The 16,974-nt window shown below is 38.6% G+C and overlaps 1 protein-coding gene across 11 annotated transcripts in view; it reads left to right on the top strand.

The window, feature by feature from the left end:
• Positions 1–16,974, top strand: part of KCNQ5 (potassium voltage-gated channel subfamily Q member 5) — a 567,701-nt gene that overhangs the window by 483,169 nt on the left and 67,558 nt on the right. For 6 of the 11 annotated variants that reach the window (XM_065543828.1, XM_074037672.1, XM_065543827.1 and 3 more), the window contains 3 exons: positions 1,233–1,327; positions 11,057–11,113; positions 14,661–14,881. In XM_065543828.1, coding sequence (XP_065399900.1) covers positions 1,233–1,327; positions 11,057–11,113; positions 14,661–14,881 — 373 coding nt within the window. Of the gene's footprint in view, positions 1–1,232; positions 1,328–5,591; positions 5,619–11,056; positions 11,114–14,660; positions 14,882–16,974 lie in introns of all 11 variants that reach the window. The other 5 variants (XM_074037670.1, XM_074037673.1, XM_015449190.3 and 2 more) reach the window with 2 other exon arrangements.

Below are 16,974 nucleotides of genomic sequence, written 5' to 3'. Positions count from 1 at the left end.
CAGTCAGCAAGTCTCCGTGGAGGGATTCTATGACCAAGAGCCAGGCAATTTGAGATACTGTCTCGACTCCACCAACCTTGTATAAACCTCCTCATTTATCTGAGCCCTTTTTTTCTCACCTACAAAACAGGAATCTTAATTCACACTTTGATTGTGAGGATCCCATAAAAATACTTTGTCTTATGTGTGCCAGGTATAATTACATGAAATGGAGAGAGTTTATGTTTTACGTCAAAGAGCTATAAACATGTTCTTAGGTCATGGCATAAATCCTTAGGTGTTTTCCAGCTATACACCTAGAGTACATTTTCCCCATCTCATTTTAGTTCTGCTTCTTGTTATCACTATCTTCATTTTTAGCATTAGAAGTATTGCATAGTTCAAGGATTTCATTAACTAAATCATTAGCATACCCTGGCATTCATTAGTTAACTAGTTAGCTTACTAGTTGCATAGTGGATTTTCATTAGTCCTTTGTTTCTCCCTTATCAAATATTGATTAAAGATCAATCTCTGGAATGTATGCTCATGCTCAAGTCGCTTACCTAACTACTATCTTGGATTTTAGCATTTAGCCAGTCAATCGTCACTTTTTGTTTTGGATAATATAGTATCTTTCCCTTACCAATTCAAAAATTACATTATATTACACTTTTGGGGCCTTTTGCTTCTTGGTTTGTTGTTTTGAAAAGCCGTTCTGTCCAGGCGCAGTGGTTCATACCTGTAATCCCAGCACTTTGGGAGGCCAAGGCGGGCGGATCACTTGAGGTCAGGAATTTGAGACCAGCCTGGCCAGCATGGTGAAACTCCATCTCTACTAAAAATACAAAAAAGAAAAAAAAAAGAAATTAGCCAGGCATGGTGGTGGGCACCTGTAGTCCCAGCTACTCTAGAGGCTGAGGCACAAGAATCGCTTGAACCAGAGATTGCAATGAACTGAGATTGCACCACTGCACTCCAGCCTGGGCAACAGAGTGAGAGTCTGTCTCAAAATAAATAAATAATAAAATAAAATATAAAATAAAATAAAAGCAGTTCTGATGTAGTGCAATATGTTTAACAGTCAGCTGAAAATGCCAAAGTAGCCTTCTTTCTCCTTTGGGCATTTATCAGGGCTAAGTATGAGAGGCAAAAGATCTTAACGTGTAGTAACTTAATAATTTCTCTTTTTATTTTATTCTATCTCCTGCTCTCTTTTTTCTTTTTCATGTCCCCATCTATGCCACATGCAGTGTGTTTGGCGTAGTTACGCAGCTGATGAGAAATCTGTTTCCATTGCAACCTGGAAGCCACACTTGAAGGCCTTGCACACCTGCAGCCCTACCAAGTAGGTATCAGTGTGACAGCTGCCGCTGTAGTTGAGTCTTTTCAAGTGTGTTAAACAAACCATACCCACACGCACAAAAAAAGTGTTAATGTTTGGCTTGTCTTATTCTCTGTTGCTCCTAGAGAGATTCAAACCTATTTAGTAGCAATTCTGGCACAAAACTAAATGGAATCAGTATCATTCCTCACAATCCACAGATTGGGGTTAAAGATTAAAAGAATGTAAACTTTTATAGAGATTTATTTCTACTATTTCATGCTTATTTTCTAATGTCTCATTTCATAAAACCCACCAGCATCCTAAAGGTAAGCACCACAGTTCTTGAAAAACAAGGATTATTTATTTTGCACCCATCGTCTGACCCCAAGAGATGAGTGCTTAGAGAGTAATCATCTTTGTATGTTTAAATCTCTCAAAGCCATTTCTTATCTGGATCCCCTCTGGATGGTCCTCAAGCTTTCACTTGCAGATCAAACTCATGTCAGTGACGAAAGAAAAGAAAAATAGGAGTCCTGATAGGATTATAGTTTACAATGAGGCAATGGGATCCAGCAGATTAAAATTTGGAATTAGCATTCACAATTTTAAAGTAAGATTACTTTTCTTCACATTTCACTGGCCAAAGTAAATCACCCAGCCATGCCTAAACTCAAAGAAAATGGGGAAGTACAATTTTACCATGTGCCTAAGAAGGAGGCAAGAACCAAGGACATTATGAACAGTCCTAATGATTACCACAGAGACCTGTAATTTAAAGAAAAAAGAAAAGAAAAGAAAAGAAAAAAGGCCTTAGTCTTGGAGTCTTGGAACCCTGGACTCCAGTTCAACTATCACAGAAAATGTTAAATCGTATTCACCACCTAATTAAAGAAGCCCTCATTGAAATACCAAAGTCGTAAGTCATGAGAAAGGCTTTCTGTGAGTCACTCAGCTTGATTAGCATAGTCTGTTCCTCAGGTTGTTCAAAAGTTATTAAATTCCTCATCCGACTTAGCATTTGAGAGCACTGGCTGTTTTTCTTCATAGCCCAACAAAACCTTAATCCTAGTGGCTTCATGGGATTCAGGACACCTAACTACTGTGACTCAGAAAAAAAACCACCTGTTCTTACTGATCTGGGGGGATATCAGCTGAGGAAACCTCCATGACATTCCCTGGCAGTGCCGTCTTCGTGGAGGTTTGCGATGCAGCAGAATGTGTACCATTGGGAGGCACCAGATCCATCATTAACTACATTACTTCCCTGTTCTGCCCTTGGCCTCAGTTTTTCCACCCACAAAGAGAAGGACAAGAGTTGGGCAAGATGATTTGTAAGCTCTAATGGTACATGCCTCCTGGTGGGTGGTGTCTAAAATTCTTGTCAGCACCTGGGACAGAGATAGTCATAGTAATCCAGGGATTTTAGAGAGGATGGAACCTTAGCATGGATAGAAGCATGGATGCTGTTGAATGCATGTGTGGATTAAAATCCTCCTTTCATTTAGATCTTGAAGTTTCATTGAACTTTTTATTGAGTTTAAGACCCTTTCAACATTTTGATATTAAAAAACCAAAAATAGAACATAACTCCTGTGCCACTTATTCCTTGGGAGTATGAACCAAAAACAAGAATTATATGGAAATTGTATTTCTTGTCTTCATGCAGTTTGCTAGGTAAATGTAAAAAGGGAATCTGAGTAGCAAAACCGATAGAGAATTCTCAAGTGACAGAGGAGAGTGGTCTATTATCATATGTGATTATTTGGCTTCCCACTTACTGCAGTTTTTGGATTAAAAGCCATTCTGAAGCCTGGAAAAACTGTTTAATAATGAGTCAAATTCCCCCAGTAAATCAACTATTATTTTATTCACATAAGTTCTTTCTATTCCTCTGATATTTTCCCTGTCTTAAGTGGGGGTGGAGGTGGAGGAGGATTTATGCAAACACCTGTGTTCATTATATCCCACTGTGCCTGTCAATCTTCCCCTCACTTTCCTTTTCCTGCAACCTCATGAACCATGGGGCTCAGCTCCATTGAATGAAGAACAGTTATTTGTCCAGAATGACACAGCAGTCACTGGTAAAGTTCATGGGAAACTGGATGTCCTAACATCTCTCCCTCCAGTAATGCTTCATTGCTTCAAATTGCAGAGGTTCTTAATCGTTTTTGTTGTTTTGTTAAACCAGTGAGAATATGATGGAAATTATGGGGTCTTTCCCAAGAAAGATATTCAATGCACAAGAAAATCAATACTTTGCCTACAATTTTAATGTATTAACAGAGTCCCTGAAGCCAAGTTCAAACTTTTGCTTTACAAAGCAAACTTGCTTTAATCAAGTGACAATAAATTTCAGTGACTTAGAGGGATCTTTTTACATTTAAGTGGCTTACCAAATGGAGAGTGTTGTAGTAAGAAACAGACTACGATTGCTATTTTATTTACATTGTGTATTTTCCTTTAGCATTCAGCCTAAGAACTTCTGATGGGAAAGATCATTTATTCAGTCATGTATGCGTTCAACAATTACTCATTGAGCACCTATGATGTGCAAGGCACAGTTCTAGGCACTGAGAATACAGCAGTTGGAGTAAAAAAAAAAAAAAAGTTAGAATCTCTGGCCTTGGGAAGTATGTATTCAAGGGATGCTGGGATAGACAATATAAATAAATAAATAAATAAATAAATAAATAAATAAATAAAGGATATGTTAGATGGCATTAAGTGCTAAGGAGAAAAGTAAAAGAAGGAATTTAGGGAGCACCAGAGGCTATAATTTCAAACAGGTGGCCAGGGAGAAGATCAATTTATCAACAATATCATCACCCTCAACAATGTTATTGTTATCATTAAAACCACCAGCCCCGCCGGGCGCGGTGGCTCAAGCCTGTAATCCCAGCACTTTGGGAGGCCGAGACGGGCGGATCACGAGGTCAGGAGATCGAGACCATCCTGGCTAACACAGTGAAACCCCGTCTCTACTAAAAAATACAAAAAACTAGCCAGGCGATGTGGTGGGCGCCTGTAGTCCCAGCTACTCGGGAGGCTGAGGCAGGAGAATGGCGTAAACCCGGGAGGCAGAGCTTGCAGTGAGCTGAGATCCGGCCACTGCACTCCAGCCTGGGCGACAGAGCGAGACTCCGTCTCAAAAAAAAAAAAAAAAAAAAAAACACCAGCCCCATGCTCTTGTTCCCCATAATTTTAGAGATGTGGTGGGATGCTTTGATTCCACTAAACAGGATGAGAGAGAGGTCTTAGAAATAGCTGTGCAGGGCAGAGATAAATAGGAGGAGGGACACTCAAACCTGCCAGGGATACAACCAGCAGTTCCTTACTCTCTCTTTTCAGGTCTGGTTTGTCTCTTACATACACTCTAGAGGTCTTAGCAGTTCTATTTCAAAGTTTTGTTTTAATAACAGAAGGGTGTATAGAAGCAAGTACTTTTCTTGATTTTCTCCTCAAAGAGAGTGAAGCCTATGCAAAGGGCAAAACACAAGTAAATACGCTGTTTAGGGAATGAGTCAGATATTTTATGAGGCTATGGGGAATTATCAAGCTCCAAGAACACCTTGTAGTACCTTAAGAAGTGGGGATTTGTAGGTTAGCTAACCCAGTGCCTTTGATTTACTCATAAGAAAACCAAAACCGGCAAGCAAAGTGCCTGCCCAAAGGCACACAGCTCATTTGCAAAGAGTACAGACCCTACACCATGGTGCTTAGACCTAAATTTGCTAAAATGAGTTATTACAAATGCCACCCAACAGTATAGGCTAAAAGAGTTTTGATAAATATTCTATGTACCTTATTTAATCCAAGGAAATTTAGATTTTATACAATACAAAAAAAAAATCTGCCTCAGCAAGTGACTGAGATACAATTCGTTAATGAATGCAGATTTAGAAACCTAAGTCTGCCAGAAGCACAGAGAACAGTTATGTTGTAACTAGCAACATTCTAAGAGCCCTTGCTAATGCTGGTTAGATCAGAACCACTGTTTCTTAGCCATGGATAGCTTTAGCTAATGAAAAGTCTATTGTTTTTGGTTCTATGTGGGCAGTCTTGACTTCGCCAAGTAAATGTTGTGCTAGCTCAGGTCTGTATCATAAAGAACATATGTTAGCAAGTTGAGTACATTTATTATAAAGAACATTGCTTTTGTGGATCTTGCATGAAAAGAGTTACTTAAGGTACTTGATTCCCCAATCTCCAATTTGGCCATTATCAAGTGCTATAAATATATTCACTGGTTTATCATCATTTCTCTTCTGCCTGCACGCACCTGAAGGAAAGAACAAGGGGAAGCATCAAGCAGGTTTGTGATTTCTCTTTTGCTACATGTTTGTTTATAAATCTGATACCTACCAGATGTTTTAAATGTGTCTCATGTGAGTAAAATCGATCAACAAATACAAGATGATTAAAAGTGACCTTTCACAAGACTGCCTGCAAAGGTTGCTATTTTATTGATTTTCCCCCCTTAGTATCAAAGTGTCTTTCCCTAACTCACTCCCTGCTTTTTCAAAATCTGTAGGGCATAGAACATTTGGAGTGGGGGAGGAGGGAAATTGATCTTGGATTAGACCTTGCTGTCATTTTCCCAGACAGAAGTATTATCATAGTATTCAAATATGGTAATCTAGAGAATGAAGGAAATGAATTTTTTTCTGAATGTTGTAAGTCCAGGCAGCAGTCTAGGATACACTCCCCTTCACTAGGGTGCTTCTTTTGGAGTGAGATATATATATATACATATAATCATTTTTTTGGTAAGATGAAACCATCTTGCTGTGACAGCTCAAGATCTCCAGCCCATTGAGTGCTGCGGTCTACTCAAGTGACTCAAAAAGAGCCCCACCCCCATCTTTTAGGAAGAAGACAGCCCTCCCAAAAATTCCCCAAATAATTTACGATCAGTTTCCCATGACATAGGTGGAATGCTTCATCAGATTGCAGCAGAGAACTAAACCTAGAGGGAATAGGAGGTGAAAGAAAAATTTCTTGGTCCGTGTTAATGAGTACCAGGAAGTAACTAGATTTGAGAGCAAAGCCCTGAAAAACAGAGCCAGGTGGAACCCAGCATTAATGATGTGAAGAGTGTCAGAGGCAGAACCAGCAATGAGAATCCCAGGTGCCTGGAAAGCAAGAAGAGATACATTTTTTTTTCCTATCATTGTCACTTTGTTTCCGTAAAGAAATGAAGGCATCCACCTACCCAGAGTTAGTCCCTAAGTGGAAGCCAGTGTGGGCCCAGGGATTGTTCTTTTAGCTTTGTACTATTATAAATAATTACATTAATCATAATATATCTATGCAATACCAAAGCCAGTTTTGAAAGTTCACTTGGTGTGTTAAGGCTCTGGACTATCCATTTTTGCATTATATTTATATGTAAAGATACACAAATCAAAACATAAATGCATTCGTCTATGATGAGAGATAGGTACAATAGGATATACAACATCAGGCACATGTTCTGGGTAGGTAACCTACCCAAGGGATGGCATTCAAGTCCCTTGTCTTATTTGGTAGCATAGAGTTAGAGCCAAGGGCATTGGATATTCCTTGGTGATATTTCCAGGAAAAAAAAGTAGTTCTTCCCCACCTAAGAAATGTTTTTGACCAAAGAGAGGTTCTAGTCACTAGATTCAGAATAGTCTTTGCCTAGACACTGGAAGAGACAAGCTGACCAATTCTAGACCTTTAGTCCATCTTCTAGATTCCATACAGAGCTCACCATCCTTCTGTTGTGACAATTTTACTTGAAAAAAGTTACACAAAATAAATCATAGCCTTTTAAGCTAGTTTATAGCTGCTTTGGTGATATTTTTAAAGCTTTCATTGTCTCAGGAGCTATCCATTTACTAATTATCTCAAAGGGTCATCTGTCCCAAATCCAAAGGACAGAGACCATCTTTGACACAAATTCCAGAGCTTCCTGGGGGTGCAATCACCCATCTTAGTTTCATCCTCCAAAACGGAGCTGTTAACAACTAAAAGAGAAGTTTGTAAATGACATGGAGGTGCTTGAACAAGTGTAAACTCTATGGCAATTCTCAGTGAGGGTACAATGATATTGTACTGTTTTTCAATGTTAGCATAGCAGAAAACAAAGACAAAATTAAAGTGTCACTTTTGAGCTTCTGCTCACCAGTCCAAAAACGAGCTTCCTACTCAGTTGTCACAATTCAAAAAAACTACCAACCAAATTTTCCACATTTATGATGTTCGCATATACCTACAACATTTACTGTCTGCATACAGCAGACTGAGATTGTCAAAGAAAACTCACCCATAGGTTTAAATATGTACAAAACCACTGAAGTCGGTTGATGACTTAGAGAATCACACATGGAAATTTCTTGCTTCTCTGTGGTCATTGAACATTTGGCAAAAACAACCTTGAAATAAGTCCTGTACTATTACTTAAGCTAGATTCCTTACTTAATGTCTTATATTTGATACACTTAGGTCTCTTATCTTCCAACTAGCTGTCATACCACCCTGTGTAAAGCTATGACAGAATGTGCTCAAGAAATAATTCTTGGATAGAGTGATAAAATGGCCCTGACTTCAAGTAGTTTGTGGGAAGAGATAAAACACCAACAAAAAATGGGAAGAGGGCCGGGCGCGGTGGCTCAAGCCTGTAATCCCAGCACTTTGGGAGGCCAAGACGGGCGGATCCCGAGGTCAGGAGATCGAGACCATCCTGGCTAACACAGTGAAACCCCGTCTCTACTGAAAAAAAAAATACGAAAAACTAGCCAGGCAAGGTGGCGGCGCCTGTAGTGCCAGCTACTCCGGAGGCTGAGGCAGGAGAATGGCGTGAACCTGGGAGGCGGAGCTTGCAGTGAGCTGAGATCCAGCCACTGCACTCCAGCCTGGGCGACACAGCGAGACTCCGTCTCAAAAAAAAAAAAAAATGGGAAGAGAGGAGAAATATAAAAAGAAAAATAAAAAATTTAAAACATTGCAATAATCTGAGGAAAGTAAGTTAAAGTCCCATTTAATATTATGTAAACTTTCACCTTGTTGTGCTCCATACACAGAATTTATAATCCTGCATAATGAATGCAGAAAGGCTATTGTAATAACAATAGCAACAGTACTGTCTTAGAAAGTAACAAAGTTGTCTTTACCCAAGCAAAATATGCACAAAGTAAAATGCATATATAATGCATTTTATATGCATTGACCCCATTTCAAAGGAACTAATTGACACCATCCAACTGCAGAGTCATTTACTGCCTTTGGGACCACGGAGTTATTGATGGTGGTTCAGATAGGCAGAGTAGACAAGCTTTGGCTCAAGCAGGAGCTAACGTTTTCATCTTTTAGCTCAGAGCTTAGAATCTCCTAAGTCCTTCCTCATGGGGCTTTTCTTTGTGTTACAAACTGAGAGTAACCCAGGTGTAGATGAGTTCAACACAGCAGCCAACATCCGCCTCTGGGTGCCTGACACTCTCACCTTGACTGTAGACTGGGCCATACACGGAGAGGCTTTTCTTTCTGCAAAATTGATTAAGATGTCAAACACATTTATAGAACCCTTAGTTAACTATATTCCCGGCTTTGGAATGTTCTTGTTAAAAAGGGATTTTGTCTTTCTACACTGAGGTTAGGGTATGTTTAAACAAAATTTGCCTACGATGTCTTGGGCTAAGGAAAAATATCACATTGTTTGTGACAGATCCAAAAATTTTCTTCAGAAACACAATGGCCAGGCACAGTGGCTCACACCTATAATCCCAGCACTTTGGAAGGCCAAGGAGAGTGGATCACCTGAGGTCAGGAGTTGAGACCAGCCTGGCCAACATGTTGTGAAACCCTGTCTCTATTTTTTAAATGCAAAAATTAGTTGGGTGTGGTACCACATGTCTATAGTCCCAGCTACTTGGGAAGCTGAGGCAGGAGAATCAATTGAACCTGGGAGGCAGAGGTTTCAGTGAGCTGAGATCACACCACTGCACTCCAGCCTGGACGACAGAGCAAGACTCCATCTCAAAAAATAAAAAATAAAAAAATAAAAAATACAAGCCATCATTCTGAAGAAGAGCTTTTTAAATATAGCTCAACTGAGCAATAGTGAAAATACTGTTTCATCAGTTCTCTTTGGTACAGTCAGGTACAAATTACTGTTAGTCTCAACTGAGCCTGCTGTTTTTTCCTCTACTCCAATCATAAAATACTTCTTTAGCATCATTTAATCACTCATTTCTTTTCCTCTGAATTCCCACTAAAACAGTACTAATCTCATATATGTGGTGGTAAATGTGTTTATTGATTTCATTCTATTAAAAAATTAGTTGGAAGAGTTATTTTTTTTAATGGGATAGGTTTTTTTTCTGTTTTGACATAAATTGTCATTTTTCAGAGAACTGAATTTACCTGTGAACCCATCTGGCCAGAATAAGCCAATATTCTCACCTTGAGGTTTTCTGTTGTTCTCCCTTCCTCCTTGACCAGATTATCAAATAGTAGTTGCTTAGTCATCACATTGATACAAGAAGGCTTTTCCTTCTATCTATCTAAGTTTTATTGCTACAAAAACAGATTATACTATCTGAGGTTTCGAGATTATCTATACATCTTGCTGCCTCTATTTACTCTGTCTTCTTAATCAACAATGGTTGGCTATATGCCTGCTTGATACTTAAGCTTCCTTAATGGCAATTTTAAAAGCATTACTAGAACCCTTTCAGATTTCTTAGACAGTAAACAAAAGTTGCTTTACCAGGTACCTGTGAGACTGTTGTAAAGATGCGTGTCTTAAACATTAAGGCACAAATGATATTTTTGTATTACATTACACTCTTGTGCTGTGAGCCACTGAGCGCTTTTCCTGAACCACTCTTGTGTGGTTGGCTTTTGGGGGCGGGTTCTGAGGCTGTATGTGGCTCTTGGAGAGAACTCTAGAACCCTGGTGGAAGACTGTGTGCTCTTATATTTCTTCTGCGTTTATTTTCCATTATTTCAATTTTCTTTCTTCTGTGTGCAATGAATGATCTGCATGTGTTGTTAAACTAAACTCAGTAAGACTAGACTTTGTTTTTTTTCCAACATAGTCAACTTGTATCATTATTGGCAAAATGTTCCATTGTTTCAAAAACAATCTTTCCAAAATGGTCTCTCCTTCTGTTCACATTTATTGATAGAGGAAATGGATTTAGTCTTCTAACAACACATCATAGGACTTAAAATAAGAAACGTACTTTTCTTTCTTTCTTACAAACCAGCAATCTAGAATCTTTTCTTCTGTTTTGTTGAACATATATTCTATCTGACAATTGGTTACCTATATCAACTATAAATGCAGATGTTTCACACAAACCAAGAACTTACATTTTTAAATTTCAACAATTAATGTTATGAATTTATTGATTTCTGTAAATATTTATTCTTTGAAGTTCTAAAATATGTTATTACTCAATCATGTATACTATGTTTTATTGATATTTATTACAGGGGTAGCTATATCCTAAAGAATGTATTCTTACATGCTAACACAGAGACTATCATCATTTGTATGTAATGCCTAGTTCAAATCCAATTTATCAACCTAGCTGTTAAGATCACTGGATATCTTTCAAGCAGCACAATTAAACCATATAGTACTCTCTGCTTAGTCTGTGTACTTTTATATTAAAAACAATAAAGCCAAATGGCTTTGTTTTTATAAAAGAAAGAATCCCTAAGCACTTTCCTATTCGTGAAATGCTTAGTAATGTGCTGCTCTATTTCCCTCACTCCTAGTAAGTTCTGTAGTAATAAGCAGAAGCTCTTCAGAATGTACACCTCACGGAAGCAGAGGTACCCAGCATCCGGGCTATTGACATGAGATTTGAGAATGCCAACTAACCTCAGGTGCATGACCAGGTTACACCGCCACCCCACCTGAGCCCTGTTCAGAGACTCACTCGTTCTAGGGACTTCTTGAATGAGGTTTTCAACCCGCTTGCCTGTTGCCTGCTTTGATACTCTCCACCGCTGGGACAAATAGTCGGCGTCCCGCGTAGAACTGGCAGTCAGCCCTTTGGCGCCTCCTTGTGGTTGGACAACTGCTGAGCTGCTGCACGCACTGAATTGTTATGGCTCAGTTGCCATATTGTGCCTGAGGCGAGAATTTGTAGAATGCTTATCCCATGAAGGGCTAAAACCCTAATTAAGTATAACAATAACTACAGCCTTCTAAGTCCCAGAAGATTACTGTGGGGTTATGATGATGCCACACAGTTCCCTGGCAGGGAACAGCCGGTAGTAGACTGCATGCTAGGCCATTTGAATAACCTGTACATCTGATTCCCAGAGACGGGAGAATTCTCTATTGCAGGGTGACAGTGCAGGCTCTGCTGAGCATGGTCCTCAACTGTAAATGTGGGACTGTACACTAAGAGAGATGCTCCAATCAGTGACCACAGCAATTTTTTGTTACTTTCTGCAAAACAAGATCTCCTTGTTAGTCTCCTGGAGATAATCCTTGGCATTCTTCCTAAAAGTACTGTTACATAAATCTTCTTCAAAATCATATTCATAGATGTCACCCAAAAAAACAGGAAAATAATGAAAACTTCAGTGTACTAGTGAAGAGTCTATATTTTTAATCAATTCAATGTGTGTTTTCAGTAACAGTCACCTAATCAGCTTAATACTCATGTAATCAAGATGCTCTGTTGATTTTCAAAGGGAAACAAAGTAGAAAAATAATAAAGTGAGCTTTTTGTAGGAGGACACAAGAACCGATCTTTGCCTTGGAAAAGAAAATTTTGCCTGGTTAAAAAGTTCTTGATTAGAATCTTATTCTTAACTTTCACATAATTATGTCAAAAGAGAAAGTGAAAACATTACATTTTTTCTAATTTAGCATGTAATATGCCGAGTTTATTTTTAAATAATCCTCGGAAATCTTTAAAATAATAGACATTAGCAAATATCCATGTAGTTGAGAAGAACGAAAGGGAAATGTTACTTAGAGTTTATTTTTATCAACTTTAAATGTTTTAAATGGTACTAAGATTTAGAGAATATTATTCCCACTTTCCAATTTATTCATAAGGTAATGTCAAAATGTTTCATAGAGGCAATTTTTTAAAATATTTTTATAAGAATGATTTTTAAAATATGTTTATTATAAATAAACCATGGTGGATTTAACGCTAATACTTTCGTTTTGGATGTTTTTACTTTTTTAATAATTGAATTTTTTTAATTTTTCATATTAAATGTTTTTATGATGTCTTATCCATTTCTTTATTTAGTTGGCATAGAAAAGAGATATATCTTGAAAGTCTGAGAAAATAATTTTTCTCAAAAGCCAACCTTTTATGGTAATTAGCATCTGTTAGTTCCAGAAAAGGTAATAGATAAAATCGAATACAGTGAGGACCAGTTGTAATGATACCTATGTCAACTTGAGCTATTCATTAATCTAAATTAAGGTGCAGAAGTGAGCATATGCTTCCTGAACTAGATCATTGTAAATTTAAATTATGGAACAGATGTGTTGAAACTAAAAAGAGATTTGAAACTTTTACAATTTAAAAAAAAAAAAAGCTTGAGAAAAGTAGACATTTTTGGGCACTATCCCTTTGACAGATTTGTTGAAATAATTGAAGGCTTTGGGATGACATGGAAAACCTAGCCTGAGAATGAAAAGATGCGGTTTTATGATGTTATTGTTGCTCTTGTTTAATGTAATCTATCATTTAATCACACATGTGTCAAGTACAGATAAACCCTTCCACTGTTGGGATTGTCGTAAAGAACTCTTGAACCCACCTAACCTCATCACCAGACTGCCCCGCCTGTTCTTTGCATGTGCCTTCAGCAAGTCATGCTGGACTTAGCTGTGTCTGCATTTCAGAGGGGAGCTGTCAGTTGCATGGTCAACTTGTTTATTGTTTCCAGAACTCCCTGACCACCAGATCATGATTTGATTTGTTTTCATGTAAACACACATAAAACGTGGTGCCCTTTTAGAATATCGTTTGTTAAGCAACTAGGCATGGAAAAATAAATGTTACTGTTTCTTGTTAGCTACAAAACACATATCCACTAAACACATTTGCTGTTGGCATGCTGCAGTTGGGGACAGTGGACATTGCGGTAAGTGGAAAAAACAAGGCCTCCACTTCGTCTCAAATAAGCCTTATCCATGAGAACGCTGCTTTCATACCCCACAAAGGCCGCGGCATGACTCAGAGTAGCTGCTCTGAGAGACTTCCCTCAGACCCGTTGCCCATGATTTCTTCAGGCCCTGCAGAGTCCTGGGCCTCTCACATTGATGACAGTATCACCTTCTAATGAATGGCATAATTACACTACAAAGGAAACAAGAAAAAAAAAAAAACGAGAATGGGTACACAAAGCTTCTTACAGTTCATTTGATTTCCATAAGAATCCCTCAGCTGTGTTGCTATGTTTATCTCCATGTTAGAGATGAGGACCCTAGCCCCCATGTCTCTAATCCCAACCTGCCCTTCCTAGCACATCACAGCATATCTCTTGATTAGGAATGTGTGAAGATGCACTTTGGATTTTATGATTGTTGTTAATGCTTCTTTTATCAGCCCACAACAATTCAATCTTAGCCAGCATCAGAGAACTGAATGCCTGAACAAATATAATTTACCAGTAGCTGCCACAGCAAATCAATAACCTGTTAACTAGCAGGAAATTGTGTTAGTGAACATAACATCTCATTCTGTTCATCAGTCATCACATTCATTATATGTTGGGGCTGTTCTATCTTGTGTGGTTTTCATCTCACAAGAATGAATGTAAAAAAGAAATCTAATGTTAAGTGTTGTATGTTTAATATTATGTATGTGGTGCTACCAACTGCTATGAGATTGCATGAATTTATGGATATCATAATCTTGCCTGGAATATAAAATGCATGCCAAATGTAAGTATATATGTAACTGTCATCCCTGTTTACCTGTAGAAATGTCTAGAAATTACAAAGAGATATGCTCCCAAATAAAATATAATTTTTTTAATCTCAGAAGTTGAGGTTAAAGCTAAAATTACCCAACTGTTTTTCAAGTGAATTCCAAAACAGTTCTTGGTTATCTACAGTGTAATTGTGTACAAACTGCTGTATGACCTCAGTCCTTTCTACAATGAATCCAAAAAGGATGTATGTACCTGTAGAATGAGATTGATCTCAAATGAATGCAAATATAGAGATTAGATAAAGCTCAAATCTTAAATAAGGGAAATATAATTGCTATGCTCCTACATGCTGAAAACATCGTCTATTGAAATATATGACCACATGAGCTTCATCAAATTATTTACCCAAGCAAAGTGGTAGAAATTGCTTAAAATGGAATAATCATGCCTCTGTTCTCCACAGTCAGAAGCTGAGTTTTAAGGAGCGAGTGCGCATGGCTAGCCCCAGGGGCCAGAGCATTAAGAGCCGACAAGCCTCAGTAGGTGACAGGAGGTCCCCAAGCACCGACATCACAGCTGAGGGCAGCCCCACCAAAGTGCAGAAGAGCTGGAGCTTCAACGACCGCACTCGCTTCCGGCCCTCGCTGCGCCTCAAAAGTTCTCAGCCAAAACCAGTGATAGATGGTAAGCCCTGTTTTTCTGTAACCATTTTTAATTCGATAGTGAGTGAGATTATGAAGTAATTAATTCTCCATAGTGCCACTTGAAGATAGAAGAAAACAACCCCAGGGAAAGAATTGTTTGTTTGTTTTATTGGAAATTTATTCGTTGCCTTGGGCAAATGTACAGAACATAAGTTTACTTTTGGAAACCACTTTGGCAGCTAAATTTACATTTCAAAGAAGCCGACAAAATGTTGTTAATTCTTCACTTGTATCTACAAATGTATTTATCAGACAAGGGCCACATTAAGATCAATGGGACTGTCATTCTGATGTATATGTGACGTCTGGCCAGCAAAGGTCCAAGACCCAGGAACCACCAGGTGCTCTGTGAATACATTGAAACACAATGAGAAGGGTGATCACTTCTGGTCAACAATGAAGGTGCTCTTTCCCTCTCTCACACACTCCATCTACCAGCAAATCAGACCACTGCTTATCTTCCTTAGAGAGGCTCCTGCTGAAAGTTATTTCAAAGTCTTCCAATGATAAGTAAAATTCAAGTTCTTCTCCCAAGAGGAGTTAACCTATTTTATTTATCATATTATGTAGCAGACATTCACTTGCCAACACATTTTATTGAGTGCCACATAATTTTCATGTTTATAAAATAAAATATTTTATTTTTCATTTAAGATAAGCTTGGCTTTCCTTTTAACTAGGCCCCCTGGGATCTCTTATACTGGGCAAGGAACCAAAATCAAATACCATCTCCCATTAATGCATAAAAACTGCAAAGGCTATCAGTCCTTCTGTTCTCTTTCCCTAAAATAACGTGTATTTTCCCAGGCCCTGAAAGCTCGAGGAATAAAATTAACAACCAGGGGTCATAATCACAATGATCTCAGGCTCCCTGCAGTGAAATCCCTGGAACCTCATTCCACGGGTCCCTCTCAGCTTACTCAGAGGTCCTCAGGGATATCTCTTCCACGCTCAAGTGAGCAACACAAGCCCCCACTTCACGCTTCACTCCACACCCTTGTGGGTCCCATGCTCTTCAGGGCGACCCCTAGTGGCTGCACTGACGTGGCTCCTCCTGGCAGAGCTTGCAGGTCCCACGTGGGCGCAGGACCGCTGATCCTGCCGTGCTTCCTCGCAGCCTGTCCTGTGCTAAGGCAGGAAAAACCTCGGCCACCAACACGGGACACTCCTCCATCGAGCCACTTGCAGGATCTGAGTCACTTGTGGCACAGCTTTTCAGTGTCCTCTAGTTTCCTCACTCCCCTCCTAGGATTTTGGCTGAAAGCCCTTGAGCAGCTGAGTCAAGAGTTACCAGTGACAGGGCTTTATGTTGCACTCAAAATAGACTTGCTGAATATAAATGGCTACATCCTTTCTGGAGGGCAATTTGGCAAAATATCTTAAAAGTCTTTACATATGTCTAAGTCTAGACACATCCCACCTACCAATTCTATTTCTAGGATATAATAGATACAATGAAACAATATCAGACATTAGAAATGATGCCCTAAATTAGAAATTATTGACACAGAAAGATAACAAAAAATAAATCATTCCATTTATATATATTATATAAATTCATATATCTATAGAAAAAAGTATGGAAAGATTTACAAGAATGTATGAACAGTTAGTTACCTTTGAGTGGTGAGATCACAGTTATATTTTGTTTCTTCATTTTTTTAATCTGTATTTCCTAATTTTTCTACAATGAACAAGTAAAGCTCTTGTAATAAGAAAGCAATAGAGAATTTTCTTTAAAAAAAAAAATAAAGCCCTGAGTTTATAAAAACAAAATGATAGGGGAAAAGAAAAGAAAAAAAACTAGCCCTTAAAAAAAAAAAAATTAGCCCTTCCTTTCACACACTGCCCTCTCCCCTGCCCCTACTGTAGGGGCCCTTGCACTGTTACTCACCTAACATCTCTCCTTAAGCTGATTTCTGTCCAAGTGGTAGAAGGAGCAACTTGTCTTAATGGTGGGAACCAGTCTTCGTTGAGTGCAGGCATGGACTATGTAATAATGCTTAACATATTCTACTACAAATGGAACTTGTATTAGTTTGCTCAAGCTGCTATAACAAAGTACTAGATGCC

Source organism: Macaca fascicularis, chromosome 4, assembly GCF_037993035.2.
Source record: "Macaca fascicularis isolate 582-1 chromosome 4, T2T-MFA8v1.1".
Classification (NCBI taxonomy): domain Eukaryota; kingdom Metazoa; phylum Chordata; class Mammalia; order Primates; family Cercopithecidae; genus Macaca; species Macaca fascicularis.
Note: the sequence above shows the minus strand (reverse complement) of the source record. Positions and strands in the feature narration are given on the sequence as shown.